Source organism: Ochotona princeps, chromosome 22, assembly GCF_030435755.1.
Source record: "Ochotona princeps isolate mOchPri1 chromosome 22, mOchPri1.hap1, whole genome shotgun sequence".
Taxonomy (NCBI): Eukaryota; Metazoa; Chordata; class Mammalia; order Lagomorpha; family Ochotonidae; genus Ochotona; species Ochotona princeps.
The window spans coordinates 10,671,591-10,699,494 of record NC_080853.1 but is presented as its reverse complement, the minus strand read 5'-3'; the positions used below and the strand labels follow the sequence as shown (position 1 = coordinate 10,699,494).

Sequence of the window (27,904 nt, the reverse complement as noted above, 5' to 3'; positions counted from 1 at the left end):
CTGTCCAAAAACCAAGAATGGCTGCTAACTCACCACAGCTGTTAAAGAAAGGGCCTGAAAAACTTAATGTCTGTTTTAATCAAATACCTTTATAGTACAAATATAATAAAGTCACGTGCATTTCACTTTTTTTACATACTCAGAACAAGATCATTACACAGACACTGCAGTGTTTTCTCAAGTGAACCTTCATTTTAACCAAATCTACAAAGCATTTATTGACATTAAACTAGCCAGCAAAGCTACAGACCTGAATCAAACAGCCTCGATGCTGTAGTATTTTAAAAAGTAAATTAAAAACTCACAACATAGAAGCGGTGGCCATCTCAGCAAGCACTCTCCCAGAGAGAAAGCCCCAGTCATGAGCCCTGCCCAGCGGCTGGGACGCTGCCCCTCTGAGGAGTGCTTGGCGTACACCAGGAAGGCCTCTCACAGAGCAAGATGTCAAATCAACATGATTTGGTGTGGACTGTTTTTTTTTTTAAGGTATGAATACTGCAATAGAAATATATTAACAATGGCCTCAACAGCCAACATTCTTCTATCTTACATCTTAAACCAAAGTTGTAGGAAGCTACAGATCTTTATAAAGAACTCTCTTCACAGCACAGCTGTAGTTCACTTTACATCACAGAACTCCTCCCTTGATGCTCTGTCCTTACAAGTCAACATCATAAACATAGAATGACACTCTGACGCCACAGTACGTGTTAGTCTTGCCTTGGATAGAAGCTTGCAATTAGTCACATTTGCCAAGCGTTTACTACATATTTTAGTTGAAGCAAACTTAAAAGTGATATGAGTTTTCAGCAAAGGAGACCTTTATAAGCTTCAGAGGCATCCATGGCCCTCAGGTTCAGCTGAAGTCCCGATTGGTGAGGACAAGTGGTGCCACAAGGGTCCAGACATAGAGGACGAGGCACACCCAACTGGAGGAGATTTTGACCCACACAGCTGGCCACTTGCTGGTCACGTTCTGGAAATTTGCATCAGGGCTAAGAAAACAAGAATCAGGAACAAGAATCTGTTACCAACTTCCTGCACCCTTCCAGCCAAGGCCAAAAAATTACCCAGTGAAACTTGACTGGCATCACTTCCCAGGAAAGTTCTAGAGGGGTCCTGAAGTAGCTGCTACTCTTACTTCTTATGAGCAAGAGAGTAAGTACCTCTCAGAGAACTCTCAGAGAGTAAGTGCCTCTTCTTGAGAACATTAAAGACTTCAACCATTCTCTAGCCAAGGTTCTTGAAGATTATCCAGCTGTTCTAGTTCCTGGCAACAACCCAGACCTAACTGGCCCCCCTGGAGCTTTTCTTAATTCGTACACTATTGTTCTGGCATAGCCATCTCCAGACACAGAGAAAATCAGTATATAGAAGATGGCTTATATTACTTGCATTATTTTTTTCTCTCTTGATTAGTTCAAGCTCAGTGATTCCACCCACCCCCCCTGCGCCGCTATGAAGAATTCCAATGGGGTTTTTAATTTAAGAGGAGAAAAAAATTAATGCAGTATTTCAGAAAGGAGCCACGTATATCACATCAGCACAGAGGTAAAGAGGTTCAGGACAGAAGGTAGGGATTCAACAGGCAGTCCAACAGGGCAGGTGGCCTATTTGTTTTGTCACTGTCTCTCACCTGTACCAGCTGGTCAGTGTCATCATGATGTACAAGGAAGCCAAGCAGAGCATCAGGTGGAAGAAGGAGTAGTTGTACTGGACGCCCTCTTTCTCATTGTCCACAGCCCGGCGAGGCTGTCCATCTTCTTCCTCACCAGTTCCAGCGATAGCTGTATCGCCGAGGATCACACTGTCACTTCCTGACAGGGTCAGCTTGTTTACCTGGCTATTGGTCGAATTGCGGATGCTGGAAAGTGATCCCAAGGAAAACAAATCAGGCAGGGCCAGTAAGATGCAATCATTGCCACTGGCTTGTAAACATGAAGACTCTTTTCAAAAGCGGATCATTTATTTTTAAAAGAACTTATTTACTTGTAAAGCACAGCAACAGAGAGGAGGAAAAAGTGGAAATACAACTCCTGCAACAGTTCAGGGTTGAGTCAGGCCCAAGCCTGCAGCCAGGCACTCCATTCTGGTCTCCCACATGAATAGCAGGGGCCCAAGACATGGGGGCATCATCCACTGATTCCCAGGCACAGCAGCAAGGAGAAGGGTTGGAAATGGAGCAGCAGGGACTTGAACCAGCACTCTGACAGGCCATGCTGGTGTCACATGCAATGACGTAACCCACTGTGTCACAATGACAGCCTCAACATGAAGGTGTTTCCTGAGCTGCTTTGGAAACATTTAGGCTTTCTGAAGGCCCTAAAGTTCTGAACTATTGCTTGTCACTACAAGACTGACAATATTCTTATACACTACTACTTGATGGTTTATCAGCACAGGAGGTGCACAAAGACTTAATTTCTGCTTCCATGACTTCACAAGTATCTCTTCCCTGTACTATACCACCAACTCCTTTCAACTGTCTCTATTTGCAGATGACTTGATCTTGCAATACAGAAAATACTATGGCATACACACACAATCACAGCAAGTGAACAAGCTCAATAAGGAAGCAAGACAAGATCAATATACATAACTATATTTCTACCTGTTAACAGTGAACAACCTAACTGAAATCAAGAAAATACTTCCATTTTTATCACCAATTACACAGAAATTTAACAAAATAATTTTTGTGCACTAACAAGTATAAACCACTTAAAGAGGATCAAAATAAGACACCCTGTGTTCAGAATAGAAATCTTAATATTGTTGAGACAGTCATACTCCCACTCAAGCAGATCAATAAATTCAATACATTCCTCACTGAAGTCCCACCTACTAAGTTTTTCCAGAGATCCTCAAGCTCACTTATTCTAAAATTTGGATGGGAATGGGAGGGACTTAAGATTAGCCAAAACACTCTTAAAAATGAACAAGTATGGAAGACTCATGCATCCCAGTTTCAAAACTGACTATAGGACTATAGTAATCAAAACAGTATGGCACTGGCTTAAATACAGACATATCAATGAAAACAGAACAAATAGTCCAAAACAATTACATTAGAATCAAGAGATTTTTGACAAGGATGCTAGGACAATTTTGTGGGAATTATCTCTTTTGGGGCCACAGACTTTGGCATAGAGGGTAAGCTGCCTCTTGAGGCACCAGTACTCCACGTGAGCGCCAGTTGAGTCCTGGTTGTTCCACTTCCCATCCAGCTCCCTAATAATGTGCCCTGTGAAGCAGTGGAAGATGGCCCAAGACCTTAGGCCCCTGTATCCACATTCGAGACCCAGAAGCTCCTGGCTTCAATCTGGCCCAGATATAATTATTGTGGCCATTTGGAGAATGAACCAGAAAATAAAACGCCCTTCTCTCTCTTTCTGACTCTGTAAAATAAATAACATAAAAAAGTAAAAATTGGGCCCAGCACGGTGGCCTAGCAGCAGTCCTTATCTTGAATGCACCAGGATCCCATATGGGCATCAGTTGTAATCCTGACAGCCCCACTTCCCATCCAGCTCTCTCCTTGTGGCCTGGGAAAGCAGTCAAGGACAGCCCAGAGCCTTGGGACCCTGCACCTGTGTGGGAGACCCAGAAAAGCCCCTGGCTCCAGGCTTCGGATTGGCACAGGACTAGCCATTGCAGTCATTTGGGGAGTGAATCAACAGATGGAAGATATTTCTCTCTGTCACTCCTGCTCACTCTCTCTATATATATAACTTTGCAATAAAAATAAATAAATCTTAAAAAACAGTAAAAATTATCTCTTACAAATGTGCAGAGGAACCTCATGTCCACATGCAAAAAAAGCTTAAGTTAGACTCCTATCTCAAACCATATTAAGAGGTCATCATGGCAAGTTTATGGAAATCTGAACTACAAAAAATAATTCATAGACTTCAAAATTTTTGCAAAAAAAAAATCTTTTAATTATATTTTTCCATGAACTTTTTGAAGTCCCTCTGTATAGTTTTATAGTTGTTAAGTATTACTTATACTGATCAGGAGCTACAATTTTTTTTAAACATCATAAGTTATTTTCAGAGCCACTAGTCTTACCCATTTAGGGACAAGTGACAATTTTATGCTCCTATAGAAGGAAAGGTAACTCTTTGCAAGATTAGGGGGAATTATTTACAGAACTTTTAAGAACTCTTCTCAGCTGTGTCTGAATCAAGTCAAGGACTTTTCATTAAATTTGAGCTGTTATTTTCTTTTTTAATTTCTCACATTGTTTTGAAAACAAATCAGCTTCTTAATGCTATTAGAATCTTTTACAAGAGCATTATCCTAAGTACTTTTTAACTTACCTAGAATATAACAGGCATAAGACAAAGATAATTAGCCCCCCGACATTCTCAAGGTCCAGAAAGCGCCCGCTCTTTGCTGCTGGGATAGAGGTAGGGGCTATGGTGGTTGCGTTTCCAGGAGCCGAGGTGGGTGCCACGGTGTGGGTGATGATGCTCAGCAGGCTGGGGTTGCAGGAACGATCTGGAAGTTGGACACAGTGCTGAGCCCGAGTGAGAACTCCCCCTGTGCCAAGAAGGGATCCGGGGGGTCGCCTGCACATCACTCAGGCATGGCATGAAACGTGGCCATGACACACTCCGCTTGATACAAAGCAGTCAGGAATGCTACTAAGGTCCTTCAGAAATTCATGGAAACATGAGATTACAAAGTAAAAGGACTTTAAATCCATAGTTTTTTTAGAATGCACATTTTCCATGAGCATTCTGAAGGCCCTGTGTATCACAAGTCAGCTCACTTTAAACAGAAAACAATATCTGTCAAATTTCGTAAATATCAATCTTATTTTATGGGTTTTATAGTTTAAATGATAAATCTAATTCTCTAGTGCCAAAGCCTTAAAGTACAGGGTTCTAACCCTAGTTTTATTTTCACATATTTACTTAATAGACCAAAAATTATCAAACGTAGGGGGGCCTTCAATTATTTTTTCTTTAAAAGGAGTACTCAAAATATTCTTTTGAGAAATGATCTATAATAACTACACAAGTTTTTAACTAGCTTGCCTCAGCCCACTGGGACCCAGACTTGAGGCTCTCCAACATGCTTGTGAATGTGCAGAGGGAGCGCAAAGGCAAGCAGCAATGGAACTGCAGAGCGCGGCAGACCACTCGTACCGCCTGTGCTTCCTCAGTGTTTGGCACTCACAGACAGGGTGGCTGCCTGCTGCTTCCACCACAAAAGTGTGCTGCTGACGTGTCCTTACCGGGCTCATTGGACATGGCAGACCACGTGAGGTACATGGTGTACAGGGTGATGATGGAGGACTGCAGGAGGCCCGAGCGAGGCTGGTGCTCCTGTGAAGCAGAAGAAAGACAAGGCCACAAGGGCTGTGAAGGCTGACTGGCTAAAACCCAGTCTTCCCTGGTACTCGCTGAAGGGTTGGGAGCTGAGAACCTTCTGGATCTGCTTAGCCTGACCCCTTTTCTGTTTTAGTTTATGAAAGAACCAAGAGACAAACCATGGACACTGGTTCTCAAGGCATTTCATCATCCTGGAGTCTCTGACATGACATGAAAGCTCTGAAAAAAACTCTAAGCTCTTGGGGAGTGAATCATTGGATGGAAGATCTTCCTCTCTATCTCTCCTTCTCTTTGTATATCTGACTTTATAATAAAAATAAAATAAAATCTAAGCTCACCTTTCCACTGACAAATTAGATAACTTCACCTGAGACTCTACTTTTCTCACCTTCAAAAGGATCAGTGAGGGCTCAGCATAGAAGCCTAGTGGCTAAAGTCCTCGCCTTGCATGCACCAGGATCCCATATGGTCCCCGCTTCCCATCCAGCTCCCTGCTGGTGGCCTGGGAAAGCAGTCGAGGACGGCCCAAAGCCTTGGAACCCTGCACCCGTGTGAAAGACCGGAGAGGCTCCTCGCTCCTCGCTTCAGATCAGCACAGATCTGGGCATTGCTACCGCCTGGGGAGCGAATTGGCAGACAGAAGATCTCCTCTCTGTGTATCTGCCTTTCCAATAAAAATAAAACTTAAAAAAAAAAAAAAAAAAAAAGGACAGGTGAGGGACCAGAGTTGTGGTAATGCAGGTAAAGCTGCCACCTGGCACACAGGCATCCTCTATGGGCATTATTTTAAGTCCTGGTTGTTCCACTTCTGATCCAGATCTCTGCTAATACACTTGAGAAAAACAGTAGAAGATGGCCCAAGTGTTTGGGGCCCTCTGCCACCCACGTGGGAGACCTGGATGAAGTTCCTGGCTCCTGGCTTTGACCTGGCCCAGCCCATCCCCATCTCGTGTAGCCATTTGGGGAGTGAACCAGAGGGTGGAAAATCTCTCTATCTCCCTCCGTCCTGTTCGCTCTTTGTCTCTGTAGTTCTGACCTTAAAAATAACAAATCTTTAAAAAATATAAAAGGAGGGTCCAGCGCAGTGGCCTAGCAGCTAAAGTCCTCGCCTTGAATGCCCCGGGATCCCATATGGGCGCCGGTTCTAATCCCGGCAGCCCCACTTCCCATCCAGCTCCCTGCTTGCGGTCTGGAAAGCAGTCAAAGATGGTCCAAAGCCTTGAAACCTGCACCTGCATGGGAGACCTGGATGAAGCTCCAGGTTCCTGGCTTTGGATCGGCTCAGCTCTGGCTGTTGTGGTCACTTGGGGAGTGAATCACCAGACGGAAAATATTCCTCTCTGCCTTTCTATGTATTTGACTTTACAATAAAAAATGAAATATTTTTAAATATATATATATATAAAAGGATAGGTGGTGTCCAAATGTTCTTTCCTAATTCATTATCCAAAATACTGTGGATTTTTACCATATGATACTCAAAAGTTTGAATTTTGGTTTTTAAATACTAAAATCCATTTTTTGTCTAGTTTAATTCTTCTGAAACACACACACTGGAATCATTGCCATGATATAAACACTTCTGTAAGATTTAAAGTCTCATGTTACCAAGGCTTTTTTTTTTTATGACAAATTAGTCATTTCATCAAAATACAGGCATTACCACTCAATAGCACATTATGTTGTTGTCTTTTAATTGTTATAATTATGCAGCCTTTAGTAGGGGCAATGGGTGAACTCAGACACAGGCTCACGTACAAGACTGCCAGGTTGTATGCCTTACATCTCTGAAGTCTTTCACAGCAGGAAGCAGGAGGAGAGAAGCATACCTGAATTCTTGGATGGATGGATATAACAGAAATCCCCACGCAAAGGATCAGGTTAATACTGATGAAGCACTTGTTTTCTGTGCAGCCGTCTGGTTTGGTGTAGTAGGTATACAACAAGGCCACGAACACAATGGACAGGATATAGAACAAGCTTGTGACCGACAGTAAAGCTGGAAAAAGGAAAACCACTATGAAATGTCTACAAATCTAATTGACTCTTATAACCAAGATAATTTCTTTTATTCCAGACAAAAATGAAGAGGCAATTTCATTTCATTTCACTATCATGGCAATCAGTAAAATATTAAACAGCAAAATTTCTTTTTTTTTTAAAAAAGATTTATTCATTTTATTACAGCCAGATATACACAGAGGAGGAGAGACAGAGAGGAAGATCTTTTGTCCGATGATTCACTCCCCAAGTGAGCCGCAACGGGCCGATGCGGGCCGATCCGATGCCGGGAACCTGGAACCTCTTCCAGGTCTCCCACACGGGTGCAGGGTCCCAATGCATTGGGCTGTCCTCAACTGCTTTCCCAGGCCACAAGCAGGGAGCTGGATGGGAAGTGGAGCTGCCGGGATTAGAACCGGCGCCCATATGGGATCCCAGGGCTTTCAAGGCGAGGACTTTAGCCGCTAGGCCACGCCGCCAGGCCCTAAACAGCAAAATTTCAACCCCAAGATCAAAGTTTCAGTTTGTGTTAAAGTGGCTCAATGTCAAACTCCAAAATCCATTGAGCAGCTGAGTTCATTTCTTGATTATCTTATTTGATTTTATGTGTCAGATACCTAGATACCCAAGTATCACAGCTGTTACCTGCAAAGTAATGTCTACTCTAAACTTTTCTTAGGAAAAAAAAAAAAATAATAACTCTCAGCCTTCACAATGGCCCAGCCCACAGCCGCACGGCAGGAATGGTGGTGTGGGAAAACGAAATCATCTAGAGGTCAGTTAGCTTGTGCTCAATTCATAGGACAGACTTCCTGGAGAAAACTAGGTTCTACTTATTGAATTTTGCATATTTAAAATTAAGAAAAAAATTTAAACTAACACAATTCTTGACGTTTTTCCATTTGCATATACAAGATTTCTCTATACTCAGTTACTTTAAAGTAAGGCCAATCTACAACCCATTATTAAATTCTTGTAGAGTTGTATGATCTAAAATGAATTATGGAAAACATAAGTAAATAGGCAAAAATAATAAATTTTTATGAATTAGAAAGTAAAGGAGGAGTTTGGAGATTCCCAACTCCTGATGGTAAATGACAGACACTACGTTAAAACAGTCGCCATGAACAATTTAAGTGACCGACAGGGAAAGGTTAGACAGTGTTATACCATCCATGAAAACATGAGGAACTGTTTGGAATGGAATACCATGCAGATGTTAAATGAATAAGACCATAGAACAATTATCCTGTTTATACTTAAACGAAAATGTGTGTGCACAAAGCTACGGTAATAGTGGCTGCTTTTAGGAGAGAAAGTGGATTGCAGGTGGGTTGAGATTTGTATTTTTTATTTCTAAATTTCTATCACTTTTGTTTAAATTCAGTATTGTTTTTCATGTGTTTTAAAGAAGCTAAATAAAAATGAAACTGGGCAATTTGACAGTATTTAAAACACTGATACCTTTGACAGTTCTACTTCCATAAATTTAGCCAGACTATTGTTCAAGTATACATTATTAGCTATTTATTACTGGACCATAAGCCAGAATATAGTCATAAGCTTTTTAGCTTAAAAAAAGCCAAACTATAAATAATTCAAATGCATAATATATTTTAAACAAACACATTCTATATATTTCTCAGTAATCATTTTCCTTTTGTAAACATATACATTTAGGGAAAAGGCTGGAAGAATAGAAACTTGTTAACAGTAACAATTATTGGATGCTTAGAATGAGAATTTTTTCTTTCTGGTTTTGTTTTCTGAGTTTTTTACACACAGTATTATTTTCACAATGGGGAAGGGACTGCATGAAGAATCCCATCAGCTGTCATGTTTTCAAATGAGGCACGGCTGGGTCGTTGTCCCTGTTGGGCAGAAGGCTAAAATTTCGCTCCCCATGATTCAACAGGCTGTGAGTCCTGTTCTCAAGCTGGAAATTTTAAGTGCCCTTTCCTATCAGAAAGCTTTTACAAGAGGTATGGGGCCATACTGACCTAAACAGCAGGGACTCTTCACCCCTAGATGAAGAGGCACATGCGCAGTGATCCCTCTGTAGACCTCGTCTGAGTTCCACAAAACCAAGGCTACCAAAACCAAAACTATGCTGCTGAACACAACTATTTTTCTTTACCTAAACAGGTAGTTACACTACACATCTCAAAATAAGTGAACTGTGAGAACCTAGTGACATTTATTGTATCTGTCACTACCTCCAGGAATGCAAAACTGGACTCAACTGGGAAACTGCAGTTTTTAAAAGGAGATTTATATATTTAAATTAACAGAGTCTTTATTGTACTGGCTTGTGGAGGTGAGTTCAGATACCTACCAGCATACCAGACCCTTGGGTTTCCTTCTTCCATACGATTTACCCAAGATTCATTCCACGAGTGAGCCAGGTCTACCAACAGGACAAGTTGGATGAGGATGAATAAAGCAGCCCCTCCCGTTCCAACAACAAACCAGACTAGAAATCAAGAAGACAAGAGTTACTCTTTACCACGGCAGTAGCACCTCCGAATCTTAAGTGTCCAACATTCCGAACAGACTTTAATTCAAATCAAACAAGTAGCAAAGATGTACCATTTCCACTAATACAGCACTTTTATTACAGTTCAAAATTCAAAGACATTCTCTAAGAATGTCCTGTTGGGTTGCAGATCTCTTAAATAATGCTGTTATGTCTTTTCCTTTACTGCTAAGGGCAAAAAGAAAACTATCACAGTGGAAAGCCTAGTAACTTGCCAGCGGTGTGAGGAAGCAGATTACTTACTATCAGGGCACAAGAGTTGCAAGTCCCCCATGCAGACAAGCAGTTTAACTTCACACTGTCAAGTGAGAAGGCAAGCTATTTTAAGATACTGGCAAACTATATTAAAGCACTGTGACTGACAATCACAATCATATGGTTCCAGAAAAGTTTGGAAATGGCTGACTGCCTTCTGGCTTTAATTGTTCACTATCTTAATATTAATATCAAGTCATGTAACTGGACCCCCTCTCATCAAATTGCCAGTTCTGCAAAATCAGCAGTGAGATGAGTTTTAAACATCTGCAGCATATGCCATGGTATCCTGAAGCCCGCGTGAAGTAGCCATACCTGAGGCGAAATAGCCCCCAGGAATGTAGAAAGATCCAACCATGATACCAACAATGGCAGCAATTTTGAAGAACCAAAACCTAGTAAAGTAAGAAAGTACATTTGTAAGTGGGAATTCCCACCACTACATAGAAAACAATTTCTGAAATACAAAACTAAAGCCATTTTCAACAGGATTGTCTGGACTTATTTCTTCCTTCAATACAAGGATGCTTTATTCGCTCAGCATTTTATAAAAAGATTACTATTAGCATGGAAAATAAATCATTCCATTCAAAATGAGAGAAACACCTAAACTTGCGTCTTGCTACACTTTTCATGTAAGAACAGGAATTTCTAGAGTTACCAGAGTTCTAACAGCATTAGTTGTAGAGAGGGCCATTAACCATGAGGTTCTAATGAAAACCTGCCATCTAAGCTCTCACATACAACATAGGACATAAAAATCTTGCCACAATCACAGCTAATTTGTATGCTTTGGAGCTAGGTAGCCCTGAGCTTTAATTCCAGCTCTAGTCCTCAGTAGCTAAGAGATCTCAGGTGATTTATTTAACCTTTCTGAACTCAGTTACTTCATGTGCAGAAAGAGAATTCTAACACACATGAAGTTCACAACTTCCCTTTAGATTTCACACAAGAAATATATGCAAAAGAGTTTAGGAGACATGAGTGGGAAATATCAGAATGCCTAAATTAGTGGCTCATATATTTTTCGCATACTATTGAAACATATCAAGTACATGTCTATATTTAAATAGAAAGGAAACTGTGAGTGTGTGTGTATATATATATATATATATATACCTGTGCATTGTATGATGCATAGCGTAGCATCTAATGTATTAGACACATGATTCAATAAAAATCTAGGCATTAGAAATAAATGCTATTAAGAAAAAAAAATGGAGCCAGCATTGTGGTACAGTGGATTGAGCCACCACCGGAGACACTGGCGTCCCACATGAGCACAGATAAGAGTTCCTGGCTCCTGGTTCCAGTCTGGCTCAGCTTCAGCTGTCATAGCCATTTAAGGAGTGAACCAACAAATGGAATACGGATGGCTCTACCTCTCTCTCTCACCTCTTTCCCGACTCTTTAACTGTTTCAAATAAATAAATAAACCTCCTACTAAAAATGACATTGAAATATCCAATAGATCAAAACCTATCTGGGCCACTGATTTACATATTCTAAACCTTTCATCTAGACAGCAATACTAACCGCTACAAGGAGACATGCAACATGTAAACCAGTAACTTCTACATACCCATTGTGCACAGCTGCTCTAGGGTCTTTACTTGTTCTTACTTTTAACATGAGCAGAAAGAAGGTAAAGAAAAAGATGGCCAAGGCAAAGTTGATCCGATAAACAGCTTTGTAACCAACCAGCACGTCACAATCTTTATCTGCCTTTATGTCTGTCATCTTTAATTGAAATCCTCCTTCACAGAAGCCAGGAATCTTAAAAAAAAAAAAAAAAAAAAAAAAAGCAATTTCAATACATCAGAACAGCCACATTTAATCAGAAATTTAGAGCAGGCATTGATTGTAGGAGTTGTGACGCCCCTTGGGGTGCCCTCATCCCATACTTGAAGTGTCTGGGTCCCAGTCCTAGTTCTGTCCTTGAGTCTAGCTTCTTGACATGGTGCACATTGGGAGGCAGCAGGAGATGGCTCAAGAAGGTGGGTCTCTCTGCTACAACTTGGGAGATTCCAAATGAGTTCCTTGGGCCTGGCACAGTGGCCTGGGTGCTGGGGTCCAAGCCTTGGGCACACCGGAATCCCATATGGGCGCCGGTTCTAATCCCAGCAACACCGCTTCCCATCCAACTCCCTGCTTGTGGCCTGGGAAAGCAGTTGAGGATGGCCTAAGGCCTTGGGACCCTGCACCCGCGTGGGAGACCTGGAAAAGGCTCCTGGCTCCAGGAGTGAGAGTAGAGAAATAGTGGGCACCTTCCTCTTGGGTTACCACTCCCACTGGAGAGCATGAAAATCAGGACTGAGGCAGGCATGGCTAGACAGAATGGCACCCACTAGCATGTGTGTGGGCTGGACAGTGGGGCTGGTTGGGTTGAACTAGGCTTCAATGCCCTTTGACATGTACAAGAGCTGAATGGGAAGTGAGAAAAATTGGACAAGTCTGCTGTATATACTGGCAAGCATGGGAACCAGGGCAGGGGGCGGGACTGGAGGGGGTTATTTGTGGGTCGCTCCAACTAGGCTGCAGCTCCCACTGATTTGCTTGAGGGCTGAGTGTGCGGTGGGCAGGATCAGGCTGGACTGCAACACCCATTGGTTTGTGTGAAAGACAGGGCTGGAAACAGAAATGACCCAGCAGTTGCAACCACAAACATATGCATAAGCTGATTAGACAGACTGTGCCGGACCCTGGACTGGCATGCACACACAAGAATCAGGGCTGGGATCACCTCAGACAAAGTTTCTTTGGAGGTCCCTCCAACTGAACTGCTAATCTCAGAACCCCAACTATGAAGAGAAGTGCAGGTTCCATGGTCTGACCATGGAGTGCATGTGTCAAAGCTGAGCCTCCTCAGTGGCTCAGACAGAGCAGTGGACAGCATATCCAGGTGCACATGGAGAATATAACAGTCCATCAGAACCTACAGAGGACACCTGGTACCACAACAGAGGACGGAGGACAGAACAAATCGATCATCTACCCCAGCCTCGTGTAGGCAGTGAAAATCTGGGCAAATGGAGACTCTAAAGTGGATTGTCAGCCAATGGATTCTGGAGAGATTTCATTGTACTTGGAATGGTGAGACTGGCAGCAATTCAGGACTACTGAACTATCAAAACCTCTTGAGCAGTGCCCTCGGAGCATGCCCCACATCGGGGACCTGGGATGGGTGGGAGGCTGGGTGGGGCTTCTCCCTTTATCTCCCCCTTACCTCAGATACAGAAAAAAAAAAAAAAAGAATATGGAAACAATGGTCTTACCCACTTTCCTGTAGCCCTTGACCCTTTGTGCCCTAATCAACTATGTAAAGATTATCAAAATAGTAATTAAAAAAGAAAGGAATTAAATAAATGAATTAAAAAAAAAAAACAGTGAAAATAACCAGTATGAGTAGCAAGAATGCTGTTACTTCTACTCACCTTCTTCAGCTGAGCTTCCATCCCATCTACCAGCATGATGAAGGACACGATAGTGCCCAGGAAGAGAATAAAAGCATAGATGAGACGGGTCACAGTGGAGTTCTTACTGTTGGGACAGCAGCTACACAGCAAGCATGATGCACCACTGCAGAGGCATGGGACCTGTGGCAAGAACAACAGGTGCCATGAGATCTCCCTCCTGACCCAGGGGTGGTGCACTACAGTTAAGGCAACTCAGACAACTTTGAGAGAATGACACCGTTCAAAGCATGGGCTCTGCAGTCAGTAAGATCCCTGCTACTTTACCTCAGCACTTACATAATTAACTCTATTCCTGCATAATGGACTCAGTAATAAACAGAATTTGCTTTCCTTCAGTCTGTGCTGTTCAACACAGTGCCTAACACACACAGCCCAATAAGAGTAATATTCACGGGCCTGGCGGCGTGGCCTAGCGGCTAAAGTCCTCGCCTTGAAAGCCCCAGGATCCCATATGGGCGCCGGTTCTAATTCCTGGCAGCTCCGCTTCCCATCCAGCTCCCTGCTTGTGGCCTGGGAAGGCAGTCGAGGATGGCCCAATGCTTTGGGATCCTGCACCCGCGTGGGAGACCTGCAGGAAGTTCCTAGCTCCTGGCTCCGGATCGGCACAGCACCGGCCGTTGCGGCTCACTTGGGGAGTGGAATCATTGGACGGAGGCTCTTCCTCTCTGTTTCTCCTCCTCTCTGTATATATGACTTTGTAATAAAAACAAATAAATCTTTATTTTAAAAAAAAGTCATACTCACATGGAGAATATACATTGTTAAGGCAATGAAAAAAAATAAAAATCAACTTTCACCCAATATTTACTGAGAATTGTAGTTAGCAAAGCTGCTATTATAGCATAAAGCAACATTACTAATTTTCTTATAATTAATGATTGGGAGAGTGCTGGGGTCTGTGCAGTAAGTGTGAATAATGCGAAGGTGTGAAGAGAACAACTCCCCTGCTTGGCAGGGCCCGGGGGAGCTTCCAGCTGATTGGCAGGGCCCGGCGGATTTCTCTCTGACCACTTTAACACAGTTTCACCCCCTTTCGCATGGACACTCAACCACCCCACTAAGAATTTTGTAATCTGTTGAGGCATTGTTTGCCCTGTGAGATGGTTTTGCAACCAACATGAGCTTGAGAGTTAATGTTATTGCTATGTGTTGGTGAGTGGGCCTTTAACTGCACACAGGAATACAATTAAGCCCATGCTATTTCTAGACACCTTATTGTGTGCCTACCCATTGCCATGAAATCTGGCCCAGACATTCAGCATGCTTTCTGGGAAATGGTTTGATAAGACTTTTACAAACTAACGGAAGTGATGGGAATATGGGCTGAAACTGCTATGACAAAAAATATAGCTATTGGGACCATAAAGGCTATCTTGTTACTGTGACCCTAGATGAGCTTGCAGGCCTAATGGCCAACTAATGTCATTGATCCCAATCCCCATAAACCAAGGCCCCAGACCTTTTAACCCATACATAATTCAAGGTAGGGGTCTGGTTGTCAAAGGCGGCGCCAAGGTTAGAGCCCAGACCTGAGGAGAGCAAGTGGGGACTGGCAAGCAGAGATAAACAAGGAATGTGTAATCCTCCCTCATTCATCTCTCAAGAAGTTGTAAATTGTGCCCCCCCTGAAGCTATGTCAAACTGCCCCTAAAGGAAACTTTGTAACTGTACTGCTTGGGGCCGCATGGATGCAACACCATGATGTAAAAGGTCTGTGCCAGAGCTTGTGGCGGCTTCTGAATAAATAAAGCGGACAGCTTTCTCGCATTGTCCACAATGATTTTGGAGTTGTAGTGGTCCGTCTCTCCTCTTTCTACGCCTATTTCATGCACCCTTCTCGAGCTCCGAACTAAGCCGGAGCTGGACTCCGGCAGGAGAGCAATTTACCTCCCTCTAATGTAACCTGAATGTTCTTCAAGAAGCGAAACGCAGAATTATCATATGATCTAGCTATGTAATTCCTATGTATACCATACACCAGCCACCTCAGCAATAAGACAGTATTCTAACAAAACCCAAAGCATCAGTGCATGACTGTTCACAGCAGCTCTATTTGCAATCTCCAAAAGTAGAGACAAGCCATACGTCCATCAATTGCTAAGCATACATGTTGTGAGCAAACTGTGGCATCTGCACCCAGTGGATTATTCAGCACTCTGATGGAATGCCGTACTGTATCTAGAACAACTTAGACTTGAAAAACATCACACTAAGTAAAAGAAGCTCAACACAAAATGTCATGTATATATATATGACATTTATATGTCTACATATGTATTATATATAAGTATATGTGTGTCATTTATATGAAATATCAAAAATAGATAAATCTAGAGACAGAAGAGTTGGGGCTAGTGGTAGGGATGGGGGAGGAGGAGCATAGAGAGTGCAAGTGCTGTGGGTATGGGGGTTTTCTTTTGGAATGGTTAAAGTGTTTTGCAATTAGATATACTGACAGCAAAACACTGAATAGACTAACTGATGCTTGACTACATATGTTCAAATGATTTATTTAATGTTGTGTACAAATTTTATAAAAAAAAGAAACCTGGAACTCTGCTCAGCTAAAATGTTTAGCATCCTGGAGGAGACAGGATGTAATTTCAATAATTCTTAGATACGCTTGATGAGGAAATTTCTCAAATTCCTTTTAAAGAAAAAAGCTTATTTGAAAGGAAGAGTTGCAGTGATAGGTTTCATGTGCATGCAAGAGAGAGATTTTCCATCAATTGGTTCACTCTCCAAATGGCCACAACAGCCAGGACTGGGACAGGCAGAAGCCATGAGGCTGGAGCTCTATAACCATGTCTCTCACATGGGGTGCACAGACCTAAGTACCTGGGCCGTCCTCCACTGTCCTCCCAGGTGCGTTAGCAGGAAGGCAGATTAGAGATGTAGCAACCAGGAACCAAACTGGCACCACAGGATGCTGGCATCACAGGGGGAAGCTTTGACCATTGGACACCAACACCGGCCCCTTAACTTGCTGTAACAGGCGAGTTTTCAAGTCACATAACAACAAAAGATCCAGATTCAGCAGAGGCAGAGCACAATGGATGACTCTGATCTTAACAATACGGCCTTCGGTGCCTTGACTGAATTATACCTTAATTTTTTAAAAAGATTTATTTATTTTTATTGGACAGTCAGATATACAGAGAGGAGGACACAGAGGGGAAGATCTTCCATCTGATGATTCACTCCCCAATTGGCCACAACAGCCAGAGCTGAGCTGATCCGAAGCCAGGAGCCTCTTCCACGTCTCCCAAGCGCGTGCAGGGTCCCAGGGCTCTGGGCTGTCCTGATTGCTTTCCCAGGCCACAAGCAGGGAGCTGGATGGGATGTAGAGCCACCGGGACACAAACTGACACCCATATGGGATCCCAGCGCATTCAAGGCAAGGACTTTAACCACTAAGCTACTGCACTGAACCCTACCTTATTTTTTAGTTTGAGGTAAGCTGCTTAGAAGTCTAGTTTTCTCTCTCAAAAACAGGCATTAGACCATCTATCTGGCCAGAGCTATTGTATGAAAAATGAGATGGTATCAGCAATATAAAACACCTAATATAATGTCTGACATGGACAGGGCTCAATACATCATAATAATCATTATTGCTTATATGTGCAACAGAAAGCAGAAACTGACCAGCAAGTAGTCCCCAGTTCTTGACTACAGTTGAGCCAAAAGACTAAACTGGAAGTCTGTATCTATATGTAAATTGAAACTCAGATGTTTTCCAAACAATAATGATCAAGTTATTTTGTCTGCCTTCTCATACTCCTTGCTATTTGTAGCTATTTTTTTTTCTCACCAATTCAAGTAATTTCACAGTAACTGCCTACTGCCTGTTACAGGTTAAACTGTGTCTCTTCTAATTCAAGCTGAAGCGCCATCCCCAGTAACTCCTATCATGACTTTATGTAGAAACAGGATTGTCACAGATGTGATCAGTCAAGAAGAACCGCAGTGAAGCAGTGCCTTATCCAACATGACTATGGTCCTCATAAAATGAGGGAAACGGGTCCAGACCTGCAACACAGGGCACAGGGCACACCCATGTGAAGGGGAAGGCAGAGACCTACAGGTCAGGGGTCAGCAAAGGGGACAGGCAGCAACAGATTCTTCACTATCCACAGGAGCCAACCATAGCCTCAAGAATTGAGAGATGCAAGTTCCCACTGTTCAGCTCACGCAACTTGTGGGCTTAGTTTTACAACTCTAACAAGCTAATATACCTACCCATTCTCTCCAACTGTTGCAACAATGGACATACCTTAAGCAAGAAGCCACCTTTACAGTGTTCTGCCTTTTGCACTTTACACAGTAGGTAAGCAGTAACCATGTACCATTCCTGTTCTGTGTTACTCATCCCTTCTCTATTTCAGTAAAGCATAACTTTGTTCCTTGGTTGTTTGGATGAAAATCCTAAATCCTTCTGGATGTCTTCGCTTTCCCCAATCTGTCAACAGATCACGAATATCCGTAAACTGTATGCAGACTTTGACTATTTTCACAGCATCCCTGGCAACACTACCATCATCTAAATTAAACACAAGAGTTCAGGCTTCTGCCACAGTGGAGGCCTGGGGGATAGGGATGGCGCTGGTGGGGTGCATGCGGGACCTGGGGGCTTATGCCCAGGCAGGGTAGTGGAGTTGCGGGGAACCCTAAGTTAGCATGCTGGTATGGTGTGGCTGGGGAACTGTGAAATGTACTTGGATCTTGGGTGGGCAGAGGGGTAGAGTCCCAAGCCAGCACATGAGCAGGAGCCTGGGTGCCTATCGGGCAGGCAGATCTCCAGGCTAGCACTCCACATCATGCCATTAAAGAGGAAAGGCTTTCAACTTGTGTGAGGATAGGGTCTGAGACAGGCCAGGTAGGGCTGCAACACCAGCTAATTCACATTAGGACCATGACTGGGGGCTGGCTGGCTGGGCTAAGCTCAATCACCCATCAACATGAGCTGGAACTGGGGGCAGGTCAGGCCGGGCTAGGCTACACCACCCACTGGTGAATGCCAAGGTGAAGCAGGTCATGGCAGAATTAGACCACAGCATCCACCAGCACATGTAAGACCTGGAGTGGCAGGGGCAAGCCAAGTAGAGTGGCAGGAAGGACTCCCCTGCTGGGCCACCACTTCTGCTGGTGAGTGTGAGAAATGGGACCGGGGCAAACCAGGTTGGACAGGGCTACAATACCTGTTGGCCTGCACGTGAGCTGGTTTAAGGTGACAGCCAGGCTTGGCTAATCGACTGCATTCATTAGTACATGCATACGCCAAAGTAAGTGCAGGGCTTTGCTGCAGCTTCAGCTGGCAAGTGCTGGGAATGGGGCAAGTCCTGTCAAGCTAGACTGCAGAACCGCCTGGAAAGTACAAGATGTGGGATTGGGAGTAGACCTATTATGGACACTGTGGACACCTCTCTGATGGGCTGCAGTTCCCACCAGTAGGCATGAAAACCAGGGTTGGGGTGGACCTGGCTGGACAGGTGTTAACACCCACTAGCGTAAGTGTGGGCTGCATAGTGGAGTCAGTTGGGCTCCACTGGTGTGTAGGATGCAGCTAGGATGCAGCACCCACTGGTGTGCACATAAAAGCTGAATGGGATGCAGGACAGACCGTACCAGCCTGTAGTGTGCAGCATATACCGGCATGTGTAGGAACCAGGGCTGGGGACAGACCTGATAGGGGTTACTGGGGGGTCACTCCCACCAGGCTGCCATTCCCATTGGTGTATATAAGGGCCGAGTTGCCGGAGAACAGCTCCAGCTGAGTTCCGAGCTCACAGAAGACGTGTGGAGTCGGCGTTTTTTTAAAGAGATAAAGAGAAAAGATGGACCACTATAATTCCATGATTATAATGAACAATGCAACAAAGCTGTCCCCTTTATTTATACAGAAGAATTCAAAAGCTTTTGCATACTTTTTACCTCATGGTAAAATGGGTGTTTCACCTTAAAGCAGCCTGTTAGCCATTCTGACCTTGCAGCCAGGAATTCCTCAGCTGGCAGCACACATTAATCAGTAATACAGTCTTAGTATATTTTTCGTTCTATAACTTATCAGTTAAAGAAGAAAATATATCACAGAGGGAAACATAAAGATCAGAAACAAACTTTAAACATAAATTCCCACTACAACCATGGGCTTAACAATGCCTTAATTAGTTTGAAAGCATGTTTTACAATGTTAGTACAAACATCCTTGAGCTTTTTCAGCCAAAGGGTCTTGGGAGTGGCCAAGACAACATAAATTGTTAAAGGCCCACTCACCAAAATGTTAATGACATTAGTTCCTAAGCTCACATCAGTTATAGAGAACATCTCACAAGGGCAAACAACAATGCATAAGCATTGAAATAGCTGGAGGGATGTTGCTGTGCTGCAGCGATGGACTTGGTGCACAGAGCCAACAATAACATGCGGGGACTCCTACTGACGGTCAAAAGTTTATAGTGAACTTGAGCTGTGGTTATGCAACAAGGTGGAGGAATCCACCATGGTGGGAGGGTTTGGGGAGGGGTGGGAGAACCCAAGTATCTATGTAACTGTGTCACATAATACAATGTAATTAATGAAGTTAAATAATAAATAAATTAAGTCATTTTTCTTCCCAAATATAAAGGGGTATTTTCCCCACCATGTCTTGGATTCACCAGAACACGTCTCTCCCAAAACAAATGCATATTTTATCAGGAGTGTTTCCCCCAGGAGACAAGGGTGACATTAACATATCTATTCCCCACCTGAAGCCTCCGCTCAATTCTGTCTCCAGCCATTGCCAAGGGGGAGGGCTTCAGACTGGCCTCTTTATCATTAGAAAGGGACCAAGGAAGTTGGCCAGTGACACCTTTCTGGCCTTTTGTCCCAAGGCCAGGTACCATGGAAACCAGGAATTTTCTTTGTTTATGGAGAAACATCTTTGAGGGGAATCTTTAAAAGATACTTTCCCCACCTTTAGTACGGGTTTTTTCTCTCTAGCTTTTCCTCCTGCCACTATGGCAGGGGACTAGGGTCTTTTTACTTTTCCTCCTGCCACTATGGCAGGGGATAAGGGTCTTTTCTATCTCAGAACCCCCTCCCGTCACTAGGGCGGGAGTCTCCTTTCTCAGCTTTTCTAATAAATCTTACTTTAAAATTAAACTGTGTCCGCATGAAAATTCTTCTTTCCTGCGAGACAAGAATTTGAGGTTGCTGCAGTATTCGGGGTTCAAAAACCCTACAACACCCAGATGCACATAGGGATATGGCAGTCCACTGAGGCCTGCAGAGGACATCTAGTACCGCAGCAGAGGATGGAGGGCAGAACAAACTAGACATATCTCTCAGTGTAGAGTTGAAATCAAAATGTGGTAGACATGGCTCATTGCTAACTGCAATACTTTTTGCTTTTGTATCTTCCACTTTGCTTGCTTGGTTATGAAACTGTGAGACACTACAAGCTTGCAGGCGGAACCATCTGCATGACCTTTAGCACAGATGGTTCTCAATTCCCAGGAATCAAGGTCTGAGTCTGGTTATCTCACAGGTGGCTCCAAGGCCTAAGTCTGGAGAAGAGACAGCCACAGGCTGTCCAGCCAAGATAAGCAGGGAATGCAGCCTTCCCTCCCTTGCTATATCATAAAAGCCATTGTAAACTGCCCCTACAAAAACTCTGTAAATGTATGTATGCATATACACACACACACACACTAGGTCACACTCTCGTAACGGGTGTTGGTCCTGGTCGGTCAGTTGCCTTATGTCTCATTGCAATAAAACTGTTGTAACTGTCACAGCTGTATGTAACAGCCTGTTCCAATGGTCAAGCTGATGCAACACCAGCCAAGCACTAACAGCAAGTATCTGAGCAATTGGAGACTCTAAGGTGGACTACGTCAACCCATGGACCTTGTAAGGATTTCCTCATCCTTGGAGCAGTGAAATCAACAGCATTTCAGAACTATCAATACCACAGGAGCAGTATTTTTGGAGCATGCTCCACACTGGGGAGCCTGGGATGACATCAGCTGGCCATTCCCCCTCCCTGGGTACTGAGATGGTTAAGATGCCGGGTGCATCTTTTCCTCTTCTCTGCCTCCTTCCCCCAGATACAGGAAGAAGAAAAAGAAAATTGGAAACAATGATTTCATCCACTTCCCCTAATTCTAGACCCTTCTCACCCTAATCAGTGGCCTACATGGGCATGCACCCTTCTCAAATATGTAAACATTGTCAAAAATAAATTTTAAACACACGAGTTTCTATTTTGTTGCTTTAAATTCCACAATACCATAAGAATGATTTTTAATCTGAAGAAATTTCAGATTCAATAGATACCAGGAAATAATATCCTACCAGAGCTCCTTCATCTGAATAAAAAGCTATAGCTTGCAGGGGGAACTGAGGGTGCCATAAACCCCAACTCGAGGAGTTTTAAGGTCATTAAAGCGGAAAAGCTTTCAACTTGTGAAAACAAGTATATCATAATCTTATTATTATTGGAAAGGCAGATGAGGACAGACAGAGAGGAAGATTCTCCATCTGATCATTCACTCTGCACTGATCCGGAGCCAGGAGCCAGGAGCTCTTCCGGGTCTCCCACACGGGTGCAGGGTCCCAAGGCTTTGGGCCATCCTCCACTGCTTTCCCAGGCCACAAGCAGGGAGCTGGATGGGAAGCGGGGCCACTGGGATTAGAACTAGTGCCCATATGGGATCCCAGCAAGTTCAAGGTCTCACCTCCTCTCCTCCACCCCCTCCCGCCCCCACACCAGGGGCCCTATCACAATCTTATCTCCTAAAAATACAATTGCTTTTCTGAAAGAAACCTACTGATCTTCCCATGGAAGCCTCTTTATACTCCCACCTTCCTCCTACTAAATTAGAGACATAAGTTCTGAATTGTAATGACCCTTTGGGACACTGAGTAATCCTGCAGCTAAGTGTCTATGTGTCTTAACCAAGCGAAGATTCCCTATGGCTAATTTTTGTGAGTTTAGTTTGCAGGACCTCAGAAACTGAATCCAAGAAGATAGAGGAAAACATTTTGCCTTTTCTATACCACCTCACCTTTACTTTTCAACCATTTATCCTTCATACATCAAGCAGAGAATCAACCTTGCTAAGATCAGGGATGGATGGGTCTCTGGCCAACCGTTAAGACACCCACAACCCATACTGCAGTGCTAGGTCTGAAAACCAGCTCATGCTCCTGGCTGCAACTTCCTGCTAATGCAACCCCTAGTCAAGTCATTGGGTTCCTGCCCACCACACAGGAGACCCAGATGGAGTTCCCGGTGCCTGGCCTTTCATTATGATCTCACACTCGTTAGCTCTCTTTAGCAATTTTTTCTTGACCAGTTCAACTAAGTTGAGAGTAAAAGTGCTTACTGTCTATTGCAGATAAAACTGTTGGCTACCTAAGATTTATGTTGACGTGCTATTGTGGTCATTTGGGAAATGAACCAGTGGATGAGAGCTTGGACTGTTAAGTAAATGGAAATTGAAAAAAACAGGAAAACACGGACAAGTCAGATCCTATCACTCCTCTTTCTCAACTTTGCAATGGTCTTTATAAGCCTATAAGACCACATAGTGGGGGCCCTGCACAATAGCCTAGCGGCTAAAGTCCTTGCCTTGAATGCGTGGTGATCCCATATGAGCACCGGTTCTAATCCTGGAGGCCCCACTTCCCATCCAGCTCCCTGCTTGTGGCCCGGGAAAGCAGTGGAGGATGGCCCAGAGCCTAGGGATCCTGTGCCCATGTGGGAGACCTGTAAGAGGCTCCAGGCTTCTGGCTCCTGGCTTCGGATCGGCTCAGCTCCAGCCATTGCGACTGCTTGGGGAGTGAATCGGGGATGGAAAAATCTTCCTCTCTATTCTCCTCTGTATATCTGACTTTCCAATAAAAATAAAACAAATCTTAAAAAAAAGAGAGACACCACATAGTGGATATTCTCATCACTTAACTACCAGCTACTTTTCTGATTTCATTTCCTGTTATTCTTCCTTTGTTCCAGTCTCTGTTACACTGAATTCCTTGCTGTTCCCAATGAATAAAAGGGATAATACAAAAAGCAGTTTCTAGCTACAAATGCTCAGACTGCATCAATTCACACCTCAGCTTAAAATCAGTCAAAATGGGGCTCGGCAGCGTGGCCTAGTGGCTAAGGTCCTCGCCTTGATCCCATATGGCCGCTGGTTCTGGTCCCGGCAGCTCCACTTTCTCTCTATCTCTCCTTCTCTCAGTATATCTGACTTTGTAATAAAAATAAAATCAATCAAAAAAAAAAAAAAAAAAAGAAAAAAAAATCAGTCAAAATGTAATTCAGATTATCAATGTAGGAAAGATATATTTATTTCAAATTACATTTGCTTTCTACCTTAACTATGTATTTTTTTAAAGATTTATTTATTTATTACAAAGTCAGATATACAGAGAAGAGACACAGAGAGGAAGTTCTTCTGTCCGATGATTCACTCCCCAAGTGAGCCGCAACGGGGCTGGTGCGCGCTGATCCGAAGCCGGGAACCTGGAACCTCTTCCGGGTCTCCCACACGGGTGCAGGGTCCCAATGCACTGGGCCGTCCTCAACTGCTTTCCCAGGCCACAAGCAGGGAGCTGGATGGGAAGTGGAGCTGCCGGGATTAGAACCGGCGCCCATATGGGATCCCAGGGCTTTCAAGGCGAGGACTTTAGCCGCTAGGCCACGCCGCCGGGCCCCTTAACTATGTATTTTTAAAATCTATTTTGACCCACTAATGGATTGGAAATGACCAAAAACTTTACAGTGTGACAGAAGATAAAGAAAAACGGCAATAGAGGGTAAAGGTAAGAATTATTTCATCAGACTTCATGTCTAAATGGTTGCATTAGCTAACTATGTGAAATGGATTTCTTACTTTAGGTCAAGACCAAAAAATTGGACCACCACTGCTCACGGAATACCTAAATGACAATTTAACAAGCTCAAGGGGTAGGAAATATATTGTGTCCCAAAGAAGCATCAGTACAATGAGCTAAGGCTGAATTTTTGGTTAGTTATGTCAGAGGGAAGAGATCAGAAAGCAATTATCAAGAGACTTCACAGAATCACACTGCTCTGAAGCAGGTAGAGGGAGAAAGTCAATGCAGTCTCTTTTATAGAGCCTAAATTAGCAAAGCGCTTAATTTATTCACTGTATCCACACAGATGCTGGGATAAAAGTGGGAAGGAAGCCCAACTCCCCATCACAGGATGGACTCAGAACCACAACAGAAGCTGAGAATGGGGCTTTTACTGACTTGCTGGTCTCAACAGCACTGTGGCCAGCAGGCAGCACCCTCAGAAATTTCACAACTTCTGAGGGCCGGCATTGTGGTGAGGTGGGTAAAGCCACTGCCTATGCCACCAGCATCCCACATGGGAGCCAGTCAGTATCCAGACCGCTCCACTCCCAATCCAGTTCTGATGGCCTGAGAAAGCAGCAAAATGGTCCAAATGTCTGGGCTCCAGATACCCACCCACGTGGGAGACCTAGATGAAGCTCTGGCATCCTGGCCCAGTGCCGGCCATTGCGGCCATCTGGGGAGTGAACCAACAGATGGAAGACCTCTGCTTCTCCTTCTTTCTCTGTAGTTCTTCAAAATAAATAAATAGTGGGAAGGGAAGAGTAACATGTGAGGTACAACCTCGACCATGATGGTGCCGAAAGTGGAAGTGGGTAACAGAAAAGTGGGTACCCAAGCCTGCTGCTGGGCACGAAGAAAGAAGAAAGGCAGTCACAATGTGGGCATTGCCAGGCTGGTGCAATTTCAGGAGTGACACACCCCAGCACTCATAGCAAGGGTTCTGTGGTTATAGATTTCAGAACTACTCAAGGTTACAAAGATAACAAGCAGGGCAAAGTTCATGAAGCAAGCTCAGCAGTGGCCCCTCTCTGGGGTCTTTGGGATTTCCTATCCTGGGTGTTACTAGGTCTGTTCTTATGGCCCACACTAAGACTAATCTGTCTCCCAAAAAAGCCCCACTGGGTCATTTCTCGCATAAAGGTCCTCAGTTGTGCAACCCACAGCTCCCTAGTTCTGAATTCTAACCCACAAGACCTTCTTCCCTAGCATCAGGGCGGCAGTGGGCCTTCCTTTGCAATTCCACCTCCACCACACATCGTGTAGCTCTGGCAAATCCTGGAGCTGCGGGAAGTCATGTAAACCAACCAAAATCAAACGACGCCACACAAGGGGCGGTGATTGATGGGGGAACTTCAAAATGAGCCAAACAGACCCGCCCCAAGAACTGTCATTCCTCAGTCCCACCCCAGCTAGAAGAAGCTGGCGTCTGGAAGGTTCGCGGGGGCGGGGCAATCGGAATTGTAAACAATGGCAGCCTGGCTCCAGAGGTTTCTCACCTAACCCGGAAGGCGAGCCGCTGGATCCCGACCCGGGGCACCGCGGAACGAGACCCAGCCCCACCCCCACGCCGAGAAGTTCGAGGCCCGGAGCCGGCGCATTACCCTCGGGGCCGAGGCAGGTTCCGAGCTGAGTTCGGGGTCTCCCTAAACTCCGCCAGGACACAAGCCTCCCAACTCACCCAGCTGGCGAGGGAGCAGACGCCCAGCACAGCCCCCATGGTGACGCTGGTGTTTGGAGGTGACCTGTCCGCAGGCTTCTGGTGCGATGATGGTAACCGCCAGCTGAGACGTCGCCCCAGAAACGCGACGGTTTCTCAGGCCGGAAGTACGGCCCACCCCTCACGTCACTGTGCGGCCCCGCCCGCCCCCCCAACCATGCGCAGGACACCCGCCATTGGTCGCGGAGGGAGAAGGCGGGCTGAGCCCGCCCGGGCGGCTTCTCTGTGTTGTATTCACTGGGAGCCCAATCTATGCAAAGATCTAGGGGGTGCACTGGAGACCCAGGGTGTGTCCTCCCAGAATTTGAGATCCAGTTAGGAGGGGACATAAATAAACCCTGTTGTCGTGAGATAATTTATAGAGTATTTTCTTTTTCGACGTTTTATCGCTGAATTGTTTGAAATGTTTGTGTTTATTTATTTAATTATTTATTTGTATTGAAGAATTAGATATAAAAAGAGGAGGAGAAACAGAGGAAGATCTGTCCGCTGGTTTACTCCCCAAGTGGCTCTGAGCCTCTTCCGGGTCTACCACACGGGTGCAGGGTCCCAAGGCTTTGGGACATGCTTGACTGCTTTCCCAGGCCACAAGCAGGGAGCTGGATGGTGAAGAACCTAGGTTCTCTGCTTTTGTGATTTCTGCCTTAATTGCTTGGCTGGGGGCTGTGTGAACTCCTGGCCCGACAGTCTACGTGATGCCGGCAGTACACCTGGCAGGTCACATAGGCAGACCACTCCTCAGGAAGGCGGTCCCTGGTGTTTGATAAGATTCACCGCCCTGCAGCCCATCAATTTGTACCTTTTGAACGTTGCTTCAAACCTACCAATAGAAGCCTGCCAACTTGCTCTTTTTGAAAGTTAACAGTTAAAACTGACCAATCATGACTGTATAATTATATGGAATTGTCCTGAACCCTGTGCTGTTCAACCTCAGCCCTTCTCTCTTTTTTCTGCCCAGCTGTTCCTGCTGCAGCCTCGGCTGCAGCTGCCCCTCCCCCAGCCCAGCCCTAGGTTAACCTGAATCAACTGCCCTTTATGCCTTAGCACTGACTTCAGACTCGATGATTTTCTGGGGAAGTCAGAAATCCGGCACAACATTGGGAAGCAGGGCCGCCAGGATTAGAACCAGCACCCATATGGGATCCCAGCTCGTGCTAGGCGAGGACATAGCCACTAGGCTACTGTGCCAGGACCAGAGTATTCTCAATAAAAATATAGTTAGTGCCTACTGTATAGGGACCAGAGTATTCTCAATAAAAATATAGTTAGTGCCTACTGTATAGGGAGAAAGCAATTTATTTGGGGAATAGTCTTGGTGGGCTTTTCTGTGGAATGTAGATTAAATTTAAGAAGCAAAGGATGAGTCCTAATTAGCCAAGGAAAGGCAGTCATTGTTCTTGCTAAAATGCAGGATATATACCATTTGTGCTGAAACAAAGGACTCTAGGATGCAAGAACAAGACATTAAGTAACTGAGGCCCTCTTACAGTTGTCTATCTCCTTTGGAAAAGAGTGAGAGAGAAATAAATAAATATCTGTAGCCAGCTCCGTGATGCGATGGATTTATTAATCTGTCGCCTGCAATGCTGGCATCCCATATGAGCAACAATTTGAGTCCGGTTATTCCACTTCTGATCTGGCTTCCTGTTAAAGTCAAAAAGAAAGCAGCAGAAGATGACCAAAGTGCTTGGGCCATGCCACT

The 27,904-nt window shown here is 44.4% G+C and overlaps 1 protein-coding gene across 1 annotated transcript; it reads right to left on the bottom strand.

Annotated features, from left to right (window-relative positions):
- Positions 1 to 69: 69 nt before the first annotated feature.
- On the bottom strand, positions 70 to 26,320 carry SERINC3 (serine incorporator 3). Its single transcript, XM_012927253.2, has 10 exons — positions 26,164 to 26,320; positions 13,569 to 13,730; positions 11,717 to 11,910; positions 10,450 to 10,529; positions 9,679 to 9,816; positions 7,172 to 7,341; positions 5,246 to 5,336; positions 4,323 to 4,503; positions 1,637 to 1,864; positions 70 to 995 (listed from the first exon to the last, which is right to left on the bottom strand). Exons 1-10 carry the CDS (start codon positions 26,200 to 26,202, stop codon positions 857 to 859), a joined length of 1,422 nt encoding a protein of 473 aa, XP_012782707.2. The 5' UTR covers positions 26,203 to 26,320; the 3' UTR covers positions 70 to 856.
- Positions 26,321 to 27,904: the final 1,584 nt, after the last annotated feature.

Excerpts from the sequence above, each read along its gene's own strand:
- SERINC3 (XM_012927253.2), bottom strand. The coding sequence starts at position 26,202 with ATGGGGGCTGTGCTGGGCGTCTGCTCCCTCGCCAGCTGG. Across the intron at positions 11,911-13,568 it reads TGGAAGCTCAGCTGAAGAAG|ATTCCTGGCTTCTGTGAAGG; the intron begins GTGAGTAGAAGT and ends TTTTTTTTTAAG. Across the intron at positions 996-1,636 it reads ACACTGACCAGCTGGTACAG|CCCTGATGCAAATTTCCAGA; the intron begins GTGAGAGACAGT and ends TTGTTTTCTTAG.